The sequence below is a fragment of the Hoplias malabaricus genome, chromosome 5 (assembly GCF_029633855.1).
Source record: "Hoplias malabaricus isolate fHopMal1 chromosome 5, fHopMal1.hap1, whole genome shotgun sequence".
Classification (NCBI taxonomy): domain Eukaryota; kingdom Metazoa; phylum Chordata; class Actinopteri; order Characiformes; family Erythrinidae; genus Hoplias; species Hoplias malabaricus.
In genome coordinates this window covers 49,779,182-49,793,588 of record NC_089804.1, presented here as the reverse complement: position 1 = coordinate 49,793,588, position 14,407 = coordinate 49,779,182, and the positions used below count along the sequence as shown (strand labels likewise).

Here is a 14,407-nt window from a genome sequence, read left to right as displayed (position 1 = left end):
TACACATACACATTATTTTGGCTTTGGGATGTATAATCCAGAATTAGGAAATATCCGTATAATTATTTATATTTTATTGACCAAAACGACTGTTTGAATGTTTTTACTAGTTTTGTTTGTGAAGAGCGCCACATAGTGGAGAGACCGAAAACATTTTCGCGCATGTGCAGTGCGTTGCTAATCTCCGCGGCTCGGCCACTATCAATCGATCGGAGAGCGGGAGATGGTGGCGCGCGAAGCCCGCGGCGAAAGACCGATCACCGAATAACTCGATCGGCAGGAGTCGGGAACCGGGCGAGTAAGTTCAGCGACTCGGTTTGAAGGAGGCGCGGAAGTGTAAAGCTTCGAGTGCGATTACTAGCTCCTGAATAAAAGCATTAGAGCCAGTCTTTACGGAAGAAAGAACAGAAACAGAGCAGAACCGCACAGAGGGTTCAGCTTAAGGCCGTCCGCCGCCATGTTGTTGTTGGAGGGGTTCAGACACTCTGAGTTAATCCCGGATAGAAAGAGGACAGAGAAAGAGGACTCATAATCAATCAGAAACATCGTCAACCTCGCTGTTTTGGGGGGAAGACGATTGCGTGTGTCATGATATGGTCTTAAATTCATATTTAACTCTTCAAAGAACCCTCAGACGTCATAGTCAGCCTTTTACGTGACGATGAGCTACCGCTTCGACATGTTAAGAGTTAAAGTAGCCAGCTGAAGTTGGTTCCTTTTTTGAGATATCAGTCGCAGCGTTTAAGCTGGAATCTAAAATTCGAATAAGCCATTAATTTGAGCCTCGTAACTAACGTGGCACTCAATAGACAACACTTGAAGTTTGTATTTTAGCTAACCACACAGGTCCTCTCCCTTGTAGAAACAGCCAGGGATTTCCTGCTCTTTTATTGGAAGAATGAAAAGGATTTACAAACTCAAAGTACCCTAACTTTTATCTACCTGAAGTAACAAATGTCCTGGAAGTTTCATTGTTTTCCTTGCTCTAAGCACACCTAATATCCAAAATTAATAATCCTTTAATGAGATGGAGTTGGGTTAAAGCAGGAAATGCACTGAAATGTTGCTAAACCTAGTCCTAGAGAAACACTGTAAACATAGAGTCTCCTCTGATCCAACTGACACTTACATGAGATGCAGGTACACTATTAAAGCAAAAGAGGCTCTGAAATGTGCAGGACCAGCTGGATTTCAGTCCTGTTGATGGACTAGAAGTCCGGCTATAAATTAGCGAGTAATCATGCTTGGAATTAGGAATAGTTGATCATACAAATCACAAAATATTCATGAGATTAACAAATATTATGTAGTAACCTATGACGAAATTCACCAAAAAAACATAAAGTTAACAATGTAAATATGCTTCCACCTGCTGTTCCTTTTCATTTTTAGGACACCATTATCTAGAGCAAGGCCAGCTGTCTGCTGTGTTAATAATGGACTTCCCATGGCACAGTGGAAAGGTGCTGGACCAGCTTAACCATCAGCGGCAGCTGGGGCTGCTGTGTGACTGCACATTTGTTGTGGATGGAGTAGACTTCAAAGCTCACAAGGCTGTGCTGGCAGCATGCAGTGCTTACTTCCATACACTATTTCTGGACCAGAAAGATGTTGTGCATTTGGATATCAGTAATGCGGCAGGTAGAAGCTTGTACCTTTCCATTAAAACCAACTATTATTAAATATATTTTTATTTGCAGATGTGTTCATAATAGATTTTAACAAGTTTCATGATTCTCGCAGGTCTTGGTCAAGTCCTTGATTTTATGTACACAGCCAAGTTGACATTGAACCCTCAGAATGTGGAGGATGTGTTGGCTGTAGCCACGTTTCTTCAAATGCAAGAAATTGTCAATGCTTGTTCTGCTTACAAGTCTCTTGCTGATCCTCCAGCATTTAACAGTGGTCAGTACTGTGCAAGTTTTGTTAGTGCCATATTTTAGCTATTAGATATAAATTTTAAAAGGAACCGCTAGGGATTCATTAAAATATTTGAGTTGTAAACAAAGCAATTTAGTTTAGTGGTTTCCGTTTCATGTAAATAATTTTATTGTAGAGATATTTAACTCACAATTCTTTTTTTAATTGTGTTCAATGCAGACATGTAAAAAAGGAATTCCAATTAAACTAATTTTAATGGTTGTTATTAAATTATTATTATTATTTGTAACAGGGCCAGTGGAGGAACATGAGAGTCTGGTTAAGAAAGATTCTGCCGCTTTGGTTAAGGAACAGGCCAGTGACACCTCAGCTCAGAATGGCGTCCCTAATGTAGATGAAGCTCAAACTACAGAAGACCAACAGGCTCCATGTAGCACTACAGAGAGACACAACACTGAGGTACAGAGATCAGGAGGCAGAGCTGGAAGACCACTTAAGCATGGCCAATGTACTAGGCAAAGGAAGACTCAAGCATCGGCCATCGAGACAGAAACAAAAGAGAGTGCCGCAAAAGAAGTAATAGAATTTCAAGATGATCCATCAGATGCAGATTATGTGCCTAGTTAGTATCTCTTCTGTTTTTCTTGAGCTTTACATGGTTTTGATGGCTTCTTGTAATAAGCATGTGAACATGTGTTTGCAGAAGTCTCACAGAGGGCAGCAGCTAGTAGATCTTGCATGAGCACACGGAGACGCAAATCAAAATATGCTTCTAAGCTCCGGTCCACACAAGGTAAAGAAATACCTCTTTTAAATATTATAGATTTTAACAGTTTCCTTCGGCATGCTCGTGATAACTTTTTTTTGTCCCTTGAAGAAAATGATTCTGTGGAAGTAGATATGTCAAAGCCTTCCAGTGAGGAAAATATTACAGAAGAACAGGAGGAGGAAGAGGAGGACAGTGCTGAAGAACTACAAACAGAAGAGGATGATGGACAGATGGACGCAGAGGATGAAGAAGAGGGAAGATGTCTGAGGTCCGGTGCCATGGCTGAGCGTAGCGAGTCCAGATCATACGGCTCTGTCACACACAAATGTGAGGTGAGGGAAGCTTTGGTTTAGATCTTGTAGTACATCTATTTTAATACTTGGTGGATTTGGTGTTTTAACTATTTTTTTTCCTGAAATTTAATTATAACCAGTTTGAATTCACATTATATTGCCATATCTGTTTACTGGGTATTATAACTATTTATGTCTTCTTTGTTTTTAAAACTGTATACTCCTCTTTCACATGTCTATTGTCTATTTTTTGCAGGACTGTGGGAAGAAGTTTACCCACACGGGTAACTTTAAACGACACATGCGGATTCACACAGGCGAGAAACCATTCACTTGCAGAGACTGTAACAAGGCTTTCTCAGACCCAGCTGCCTGCAAGGCACATGAAAAAACTCACAGGTGAGTCTACCTTGCTACTTAATGTTAATCTGACATCTGACATCACTCTTTTCAGACTATGCCCAAATTGGGAACTAAGTAGGGCTGGATGATTAGGACAAAATTTACATCACATTATATTTCTAAATTTCAGTCAATATGATATTATTCTGATATTGATAAACAACATAAAAGCCACAGAAAAACTGTTAGGAACAAACAAGAAACGTTACATCACCGTCAATCATAAATCTCTTGGCTTTGTCAATATTAATAATTTTAAACTAATTTTTAAATTGAGGGCAGTGAATTGGGCATCACCCTGTAGTGAACATCAGTCAGTGACTGATTCTTTATATAATCATCTTCTTCCTTTGGCTGCTCCCTCCCATCAGGGGTTGCCACAGCGGATCAACCATGATTTGCATCATCGATCTGGACAGATTCTGTATATAATGTATATTGAAATATTGAAAATCTCTATAAACTCATAATTGTTATTGAAACATTTTATAGTATGATATATATTGATATTACATTATTGTCCAGCCCTAGAACTAAGCAGATTTCTTTATGTAATTTCTGAAAATTGCTGTTATAATTTTTTGTGTGGGGGAAAAAAAATTCTGTTCCATATCTGATGATATATTAATATTATTTTCTCTTTTACGTCTCCATAATTCAGAAGAACCATGAAGGGGGAAAAAGTATGGCAAGATTTAGTGGAATATTATAAGGGCGTGATGCCAGTAGACATTCAAGAGTCTTTGAATCATTACTCTCTATTCACAACTCCAGTAGCAGCTTTACAAACACACGTTATGTAAATATGAGCTGTTTCTAAACTTGTATATATGTAGAGAGACTGAAGCAGATTGGAAAACTATGAAATTAATTGGTACCATTCATCATGCATCATTGGCCTCTGTCTCACTCCTTTCAGCCCACTGAAGCCATATTGCTGTTCCACATGTGGAAAGAGCTACCGGCAGGTCAGCCTGCTGAACCTCCACAGGAAGCGCCACACGGGGGAGGCACGATATAGCTGCGAAGACTGTGGGAAACTGTTCACCACATCAGGCAACCTGAAGCGGCATCAGCTGGTGCACACGGGCGAAAAGCCTTACCACTGCGAATACTGTGAGCGGGCATTTTCTGATCCAACTGCAAAGATGCGACATCTGGAGACCCATGACATGGACAAGGGCCATAAATGCTCACACTGTGACAAAAAATTTAACCAGGTTAGGAGGAGGATGCTTATCATTAGAGATTAAATGCTATATATCTTATGTAAAAAAAGATTTAACCAAGAAATCAACTATACAGATTACAGAATACAGATTTTAAATTACATGATTATCACTGGGTTCCATAAAATTAACATCACATATCTATTAGATACCAATATCAATTTTATGAAATATGTGTTTATTGTGAATGAATGAATGAATGAGTGTTGAACTGGTTGTTTATCTTTTTTTCAGATAGGCAACTTAAAAGCTCACATGAAGATTCATATCACAGATGGGCCTCTCAAGTGTAAAGAGTGTGGAAAGCAGTTCACCACTTCAGGTGAGCTATATAGAAAAAGAGACTTTTTGTGTACACGTGTATATGCTGCAGAGCTTGACAGTGGTTCCTCTGTACAGGCAACCTGAAGAGACACCTGCGAGTCCACAGTGGAGAGAAGCCCTTCATCTGTATGCACTGTCAGAGAGCATTTGCTGACCCAGGGGCATTGCAGAGGCATGTCCGCATTCATACTGGTGAGCAGCTTGGAAGTTTCTGCCATAGCCGAGTGAAAATCCAAATGTAATGCGTTTTAAAATGCCTCTACACCTGAGTAAATTCTGTCTTTTGGTTGTGTGTTTGTTGCAGGGGAAAAGCCTTGTCTGTGTCTGATCTGTGGAAAAGGCTTCACACAGGCCAGTTCACTCATTGCTCATGTTCGTCAGCACACTGGAGAGAAGCCATATGTATGTGACCGCTGTGGGAAAAGGTAACTGATATGTTTCCATATATATGTGTCAATAAAAGTTCTCCTGGTACTATTTTTAAAAGTTCTGAATGGTGTGTAACCATAATATTATAACACACAGATTTGTGCAGTCCAGCCAACTTGCCAATCATATCCGCCATCATGACAATATAAGACCCCACAAGTGCCATACTTGCAACAAAGCATTTGTCAATGTTGGGGACCTCTCCAAACATATCATCATTCATACAGGTATTTAAAAAAGACTATATATTGTTTGATAATTTATTTCAACATTGTGTCATTCTGTTTATTTCCTCTGTCTGTGCTGTAACATCAAACTTATAGAAACTTTTTTTAAAATTTGTTTTATGCATGTCACCTTTCCCTAAGATGAAAGCCTTACTCAGAATTGTTTTCAAAGTATCAAACAGCTGTTAGGGCTTTATTGCTTCAAATTTGGTTTTCTGTATTAATTTCTGATTATTTCGTGCCTTGCCAACCACAGGGGAGAAGCCTTTCCTTTGTGATAAGTGTGGTCGTGGATTTAACCGTGTAGATAACCTTCGCTCCCACGTGAAGACGGTTCACCAAGGCAAAGCAGGCATTAAGAGACTGGTGATGGATGAAGATGACGAAAACAAGCTTCTCACAGCCTCTGCCTCAGCTTCTGAACTGGATGATAATGAAGTTAACATTGTTACAGTCACTACAGATGACATTGTCACTTTAGCTACAGAAGCGTTGGCAGCCAGTGCAGTAGCACAGCTGACTGGTGAGAAAATAAGAGCAAATGTATATACTATGTATACTACTATATACACTGCTATGGTAATTGTGGAGCAGTACTTATAGCTGCTATTTTTCATGCAGAATTATGTCAACATAAAAACTTTAGAAAATGTAGAAGCTAATTCTGCCTACCTGGATTTGTGTTGCAGAGAAATAATAGATTTAAGCCAAAATAGTTTGCTCCTCTGGAGCACACTGATTTGATAATACAATATGGATTATAATATCAGTAATTTATCTGTCTTGTTAATATCTTTTATATGATATTTAAGCAACTACTGTGTGTGTGGATATTGGTTTGATTCTATTATCATTGTGCATTCCAGTGGTGCCTGTAGCAGCATCTGTATCTGCAGATGAAACTGAGGCTCTGAAAGCAGAAATCACAAAGGCAGTGGAGAAAGTGCAGGAGGCTGGTGAGACAAAACATTCACACATTTGCTTGATTCCAGTGTGTTTTTGATGTTAATATCTTTTTTATTCTTTAACCATAAAAGATAACCTACTTATTTTCTTATATTATTATTATTATTTTTCCTCCTGATTGTTTCACACATAAAAATTGTGTTGCATTTCAATTTGCTGCTTTTTTTTTTATTTCTGGATCCAGAGTGGCACCACACTGGGAATAGCAAGTTTTAAATATGTGTTTATGGTAGGAATACAGTGTTAAACCCATTCTGGGTGTGTTAGTGCTGAATGCTGTTGCTTGGTGCTGCTGTTTTTTTTTGTTTTTTTTTTTGGTCTCTGTTACAGATGATGTCACAAGTAATTCATGAATATCATCCTATTTTACTTTAATGGTATTTTGTTTGAAGCCTGCTCTGGTAGCATGCCTGAATATTCCATACACTCTTAACAAATTTAGAACTGAATCAATTTCCTCTTCCACCCATTTAGATCCCAATACTCAGATCCTGTATGCATGTGACTCTTGTGGTGAAAAGTTCCTGGATGCCAGCTCCCTGGCTCAGCATGTTCGCATCCACACAGCTCAGGCTCTGGTCATGTTTCAAGCAGATTCTGACTTCTACCAGCAGTATGCAGCTGATGGCACATGGCAGACCACCGAGCAGGTCATTCAGGGAGGAGAGCTCCTCTTTCGAACTCGAGAGAGTGAGGAAGAAACTGCTGATGGTGGTCAGAGTGAGATGACTCATTCTGAACCTCCTACTGAAGAAGGGGAAGATGAGACACAGCCCCAGACAGATGCAGGGACAGAGACTGTACAGATTTGTGAAAGTGAGACACAATGAGTTTTCCCTGACAAAACAAATGGGGGACAGTTCATATGTTTATATGTCCTATAGAGTTCTAGTTTTGAAAATCAAAACTCAAATGCTAACTTAATTCAGAGTTGTTTTCTGAACTTGTTTTTATAAAGCGGTTTGCAAATGTTAACTCTCAAACCACAGCACAATGATATGTGCATGATATCAAGTGTGCAGCAAATGCCTAGGATGTAAAATGATTTCTTCAGAAGTCTTTTGTTTTCGGATTAATTCTAAATCTTTTGGCAAATTGCTCATGTTATGCCATAGCTATCAGACACTGGTAAAATACTATATTGTCTTCCTGCATTTTGACACTGTGTTATATGTATCAAGATTTATGCTCTGTAAAACAATTTATACTTTTCATAAAAGCAACTAAAACACCATTTGTGGTGTTTATGTAGCTAGTTTTATGCATCAAAATATTATTAGTTTATTTTTACATGACATTTCATTATGTCTCTGTACCATACCTGCTGAAAAAAAAACAGCCTCGCCAGCTCAAGCTGGACTTAGCTGGTTGAGCAGCATAGGGTATGTTTTTGTTTGATTTGTCTACAAGCATGAACAACCAGTAAGACCAAGCCTGACCAAGCTGGTTGACTAGCATGGCCAGCAAGACTGAACATTCATTCATTCATTATCTGTAACCGCTTATCCAGTTCAGGGTCGCGGTTGGTCCAGGGCCTACCTGGAATCATTGGGCGCCAGGCAGGAATACACCCTGGAGGGGGTGCCGGTCCATCACAGGGCAACACACATTCACTCACACTCGCCAATTCATCTACCAACGTGTGTTTTTGGACTGTGGGAGGAAACCAGAGCACCCGGAGGAAACCCACGTGGACACAGGGAAAACACACCAGCTCCTCACAGACAGTCACCCGGAGCGGGAATCGAACCCACAACCTCCAGGTCCCTGGAGCTGTATGACTACAACACTACCTGCCACTGTGCTGCCCCAAGACTGAACATGGCTTAAAAAAAAACAAACAAACAAAAAACCTATGCTGGTCAAGAGCTGGTTAACCATCTATTTTACCAGCATAGGGTAAAATACCACCTTGACCATCAAAGACCAGCTTAGACCATCCAAAACCAACTGCCAGCAAAAGCTTGTCTTAAACTGGGTTTTTTTTCAGCAGGGTTTATTTGCCTTTAGGACGAATACACCAAAATATTTATCCAGGCTTGTTCTGTATTCAGGACACGGGCTGTTTAAATGACCTGAATGATATTAAGTGTCTACTAAGCAGTATTCTGAGGGAGAAAAGTGCCGGGATGTGTCTGAAATGAGTGCTGGTATAAACAATTTTTAATTATTTCGGCATGCACTATGGGCGTACCGGTTACTTGGTAACGTGTTGAAATATTTCGTTTTTTAAAGCCTGTCTCTTACAAACACCGTCATTTCAAAATACATACATCACTGGCTTGTAAGACAACAAGGCATCGAGATTGCTGCCTTCTAATAACTTATAAATGAATGGTGTGGTTGAATATAGAAGTGTGTAGGTCGCCCCCTGCTGTTTCTTGAAATTGTGTTGAAAGTTTTGGCAGATCACTAGATTACGAGTTCTTTTGTTTGGAAAAAAAAAGGAACACGTATGTCTTTTGGTGATATGCTCTTTAGAACCTGGAGGTTGTGGGTTCCAGTTCCGCTGCGGGTGTCTGTGAGGAGTTTGCTGGTCCACCATCGGACCACTCAGATTACTGTCCTGTGTACAGGATATAACTCATTTTTAATCTCATCAAACAGATTTTAAATTCACAGAGACTTTTATTAAACTAATACAAATGTTACCAACAGAGATATAATAATGAGTATAAGTCTGATATAAAATGATTATGGTAAAACTGTTTACATTGTGCTGGATTAAAATTATTTACTAATCTTATTTATAAAGGGTAACAAAAAGAACCTAATGAAGGAAAAAATGTAAATTGGACTGTGAATGGAAAAGTGCTAAAATGTGGCATTTTTTCTAAAATTCTGTTTAATCACTAACGGTCCGCCCAGAAAACGCTGTGCAAAACACTCCAACTTTGCCCTCAGTGGGACAACAGTGGTCCGCCGTCTCCTTGCTATCGATATTTCTAGAACATGGGATTGTTTAGTTAGTTTATTTGAAGGTGTAACATATTTTACACTGTTATGTCAAGACTCTGCTTGTGGATAATTAGCTTAAGTGCTAAGTGTGGACCTGATAAAGTGGATACATGTAGAATACTAACGTGGGCGGCAGTTGGATGAAGGGTTCTTATAATTTTAACATTGCAATCCAGAATTATTAAATATCACAATGAGAAATAAATTAATATTAGTGTGTTAGACCATATTATGAGATAGTATTTCTTATAAAACTTTCTCCTTATTCTGACAAGTGTTGGATATGGCGCACCTTCTCCACAGAAAATCTGTGGCTTCGTCACCAAGTGGAGAGTCTCCCTGTCGTGAAGTGTCTTACACCGATGAGGCGCACTGTGATTGGTTGAGTCTGTGGGTCAGAGTTGATCTCCGTTAGCGCTGACGTTGTTCAAGAGGAAAATGGCGAGGGACGGTTCAGTAATGAGGGAGAGTAGAAAGCGAGCTTCTGTCATGTCTAAATCTTCAGCTGGTGGGTTCAGCAGCACGGCTCTGTTTGCTCTCTCCACGGCGCTGGTTCTGCAGTTGGTCGCGGGGGACGGGAAGACCCTGGTTCTGCTGGACAACCCCAACATTAGAGACACTCATTCAATCTTCTTCCGCAGTTTAGCAGGTGAGATAGACAAGCAGCAGCAGAATAGTAACGTAAGTTTTGTCCAAGAATTGACACGGAAACGTAGTGAATTGTGCTGTAGTTGCACATTTAAATTTCTGTAAATTTAAAAACATCCTCTGACTTCGTGCAGAATTGTTCAGATAAGATCCGTTTCCTCCCTTTGATATGGCAGTAATAAAGCGCTCCGTCCTAACCGGAGATTTATCTAGGACACTTGATAGAATATCAAAAACACTACATCTCAATAAAAGAGCTTTCATTAGTGCCGTTTGTGTAGTGTATCACTGCGTAATTTAGAGCTCAGCTAATGTTTACTAGAAATATATCTTAATGTGTCAGTTTCCCCACACAGGGAGAAATCCTAGTTCTGGAATGACATTCTTTTTTTCACTGTAGAACCTCCATTCACAATGCAGTGTAGTAGATGCCTAAGCTGTTAAATTTGCATGCTGTGTCTTTTATTTATGTTACTTTCTGATCTCCTCCTCAGATCGTGGCTTTGACCTCACATTTAAGACTGCTGATGATTCCAGCCTCTCCTTGATCAAGTATGGCCAGTTCCTCTATGACCATCTCATCATTTTCTCTCCATCTGTGGAAGGTGAGACACAGCCTCAGCACTTTGTCACTAATCAAAATCTGAGTGAAATGTTGTATTAATTGTGATTGCAACACAATGTATCTTTCAGATTTTGGAGGTAATATTAATGTGGAGACCATCACAGCTTTCATAGATGGTGGGGGCAACGTCTTGGTTGCAGCAAGCTCAGATATTGGTGAGCTTTTTTCCACTACATTTTACATATTGTACCTCATGGAACATCATACATTATGAATCAAGTTCATAATCTTTTTGTGGTCATGCTAATGGAGAATTTAATGTATTGCAGGAGACCCACTACGAGAGCTAGGTAGTGAATGTGGTATTGAGTTTGATGAAGAGAAGACAGCTGTCATTGATCATCATAACTATGATGTGTCTGATCCTGGTGAGGTGAGTGGAAGAATGTTCTGCATACATATGAGATTGAAATGTTACCAAATGTGGAATTTGAGCAGACCATACCTTAATTTATTATAAGTTTTCAGTTTCCTGGGTGTAAAAAAAAAAAAAAAAAAAAAAAAAAACACCTGACCAAGACTCTACTGTCTGTACTACTAAAATAGTTTTGTGTAGTTTTTAAATAGTTTGTCCATCTTGTTACAGCACACCTTGATTGTTGCAGACCCAGAAAATCTTCTCAAAGCTCCAACTATTGTTGGCAAGCCCACTGAGAAACCTATCCTCTTCAAGGGTGTTGGGTGGGTAGTCTTTAACACATGCATGCTGCTGTTATGTAGTGGTGAGTTCTTGCAGAATTAAATTAATAATTTATTGATATTTTCTTCTTTTTTCAGCATGGTGGCAGATCCTGACAACCCCCTCGTCTTAGACATTCTGACAGGCTCTTCTACCTCTTACTCCTACTTCCCTGATCGTCCAATTACACAAGTAAATCTGAACTATTTAATCAAAAGTATAGCATTTACTCTGGATCAGTAAAGATTGTACTAATACCCTCATTGTAGAGTTTCTCATCTTCATTTATTACATTTTAGGCTTGTAACATTAGAGCTCTGATGTGGTGCAGCACTAGTATACTATATATTTTTTTTTCTATTATAAAATTACAGTACCCTCATGCAGTAGGAAAGAATACTCTGCTGATTGCTGGTCTCCAAGCAAGAAACAATGCTCGTGTGGTCTTCAGTGGTTCCTTGCATTTCTTCAGTGATGCCTTTTTCAACTCACCTGTGCAGAAAGCTATCCCAGGGTCAAAGAGGTTAGCCTCAATTTATGTTGAAAAGAAAATTCACTTTTCCTAATCAGTCAGAGCAGTAATTTGATAATTTGTGAAATTATTGCCTAGGATGATCTCCTCATTTGGTCACTCTTGCTTTGTCCTTATTACTTTTAGCTTGGGCTTCTTTGTAGCATCCAAAACAAATGTTGGTCTCAAAACATTTAAAAACACTTCAGTTTTACATTTTCTGTAATTACTTTTCTGGATGTTCGTTGTAGACAAATTAGACTTTAATTAATTATCAATATAGGTCAGTTTTACAATGAACATCAACATATTTTGTTTATATTTATCACATCAAGGAACTGGTTTAGCAACTTAGTGTTTTTCATGTCTAATAAGAAAAGTTTTTAAAACTGGAACCTGCACTTCAGATTAGGGAATTCTATATAACGAGATACTTTTTGTTTAGGTTCCCACAGACTGGTAACCAGGAGCTTGCTGAGGCCCTATCTCGTTGGGTGTTCAAAGAGGCAGGTGTCCTTAGGGTTGGGGTGGTAACCCACCACCCGGTGGGCGAGAGCACTCCCCCTGCTGCTTACACCATCACTGACCTTGTGGTGAGTTGGTTTATTTTCTTTCCTCATAAGATCAAACGTTTATTTATGAGAATAGACCATAAGTCATTATCTGGAATCGGAAGTGCTCATTTACTCTCTGCATTCATCATGCTGAAAACAGGAATATAGCATCGTGATTGAGATGCTCTCTGAGGGCCGTTGGGTGCCATTTGATGGAGATGACATTCAGTTAGAGTTTGTCAGAATTGATCCTTTCATCAGGACCTACCTCAAGAAAAATGGTATGCAAACTGTTAATTTTAAAACTCTGAATTTTTACATTCTACAGCAAACATTTATTTTAAGAAGTTAAACCTGCTTTGTAAGATAAACACCAGAATTTCTAGTGTCTTGGTCTTGAGTGTGAGCTTAGAGCTGTAGTATTGTGTGCATGTAAACATAGTTGCACTGACATAATACATTGTAACCACACTTTAATAAGAACAAAATCATAAAACATCTTTTTTTTTCAGGTGGCAAATACAGTGTCCAGTTTAAGCTGCCTGATGTGTATGGAGTGTTTCAGTTCAAAGTTGATTACAACAGACTGGGTTACACACATCTTTACTCCTCCACACAGGTAAGCATTTGAATAACTAGGTCTATCTTTCATAGGCTACATGTAAATCCTATATTATTATTATTTCTGGATCATTTTCATGGAACATATAAACTGTGTCCCAGCTGCTGTTGGTATTGAAAAGTGGACCTGTGTATTATTTGTCTTGTTTTACAGGTGTCTGTTCGTCCGCTTCAGCACACTCAGTATGAGCGTTTTATTCCATCTGCTTACCCTTATTACGCCAGTGTCTTCTCCATGATGGCGGGACTGTTTGTATTCAGTGTTGTCTTTCTTCACATGAAAGAGAAAGAGAAGTCTGATTAAGTAGGAGACAGGAGACAAGTGATTTTCTTCTTCAAAATAAAAATCTTAAGATTGGGTTGATCCAGTCTTCTTGCACATGTCAGCAGATGAAATCTGGCCTGTGCTGGTGTGGGGTCATTCTCGTGGGTCAGATATGCCACTACAACAAAAGCATTTTGAAAGCAGCATTTGTAAACTTGGGTCAAAAACGTTTTGTATGATTTCAGGGGTGGGATTTGAGCAATGTTCAAGCTGATTCATTATTTGGTTATTTAACTAAAATGAGAGGTTCCATTATGTAAATGCTTAAATGCTGTTGTTGATTAGAACATAACACAAAATGCACTGATCTGTTTGTTTGTGAAGCTTGAATGTGTGACGAAAAAAATGTTAAAATCCTATAAAAGAATCAACGTTCATTAAAATGTCCATTCCACCTCTCACAAAACCTAGTGAAACATTCATTTGTTCATTTGTCAGTACTCTTCTTGGTCTTGTTTCAGAATTAAATACACACATTGCATTGACACTGTGCTGGTTTCCTGGCATGCATTAAACCAAGTCTTGGACTACAAAGCATTCTGATTTGAGATTTTCATTTGAAAGGAAATTGTTGTCCAGGATTTGTTAATCCTTGTCTGGGATACTTGGGGCACTGTGTGGAATGCCTTATTTTAAAAATAAAGAAATAAATGTATGTATTTATTTATATATAATTTAATCAAATATAGTACGTCTGAATATCTACTTAGAAGTACTGTATAAATGTCATAAATATAATGTTAATTATAATACTGATGGTTGGTATTAAAGTATACCATAAATTTGTACAGTATCTTAGAGCACAGGATTGTTATAGTACACTACACACTTTATTGCAAAAGTACAACAGGGATATACAGAGACAATAAAATAAATTATTATAGACGTATCTGAAACTTCCAAATCTTACAGGACTGTGGAGTCCTGTTGACATTCATTGTCATAATATTTTAATAATAATAAAGG

The 14,407-nt window shown here is 38.7% G+C and overlaps 2 protein-coding genes across 2 annotated transcripts; both read left to right on the top strand.

Annotated features, from left to right (window-relative positions):
- The first annotated feature begins 209 nt into the window (after positions 1-209).
- zbtb17 (zinc finger and BTB domain containing 17) lies at positions 210-7,744 on the top strand. Its single transcript, XM_066671394.1, has 15 exons — positions 210-298; positions 1,393-1,641; positions 1,744-1,905; positions 2,174-2,503; positions 2,585-2,674; positions 2,759-2,982; positions 3,200-3,342; positions 4,265-4,565; positions 4,809-4,896; positions 4,974-5,090; positions 5,203-5,323; positions 5,424-5,554; positions 5,811-6,077; positions 6,421-6,510; positions 6,995-7,744. The coding sequence occupies exons 2-15, from the start codon at positions 1,437-1,439 to the stop codon at positions 7,348-7,350; spliced, it is 2,625 nt and encodes an 874-aa protein (XP_066527491.1). The 5' UTR covers positions 210-298; positions 1,393-1,436; the 3' UTR covers positions 7,351-7,744.
- A 2,108-nt stretch (positions 7,745-9,852) lies between these two features.
- Positions 9,853-13,899, top strand: ddost (dolichyl-diphosphooligosaccharide--protein glycosyltransferase subunit (non-catalytic)). The gene is made up of 11 exons (XM_066672048.1): positions 9,853-10,127; positions 10,621-10,731; positions 10,820-10,906; positions 11,021-11,124; positions 11,338-11,432; positions 11,529-11,622; positions 11,805-11,953; positions 12,387-12,534; positions 12,656-12,776; positions 13,008-13,114; positions 13,271-13,899. Exons 1-11 carry the CDS (start codon positions 9,917-9,919, stop codon positions 13,418-13,420), a joined length of 1,377 nt encoding a protein of 458 aa, XP_066528145.1. The 5' UTR covers positions 9,853-9,916; the 3' UTR covers positions 13,421-13,899.
- The last annotated feature ends 508 nt before the right edge of the window (positions 13,900-14,407 follow it).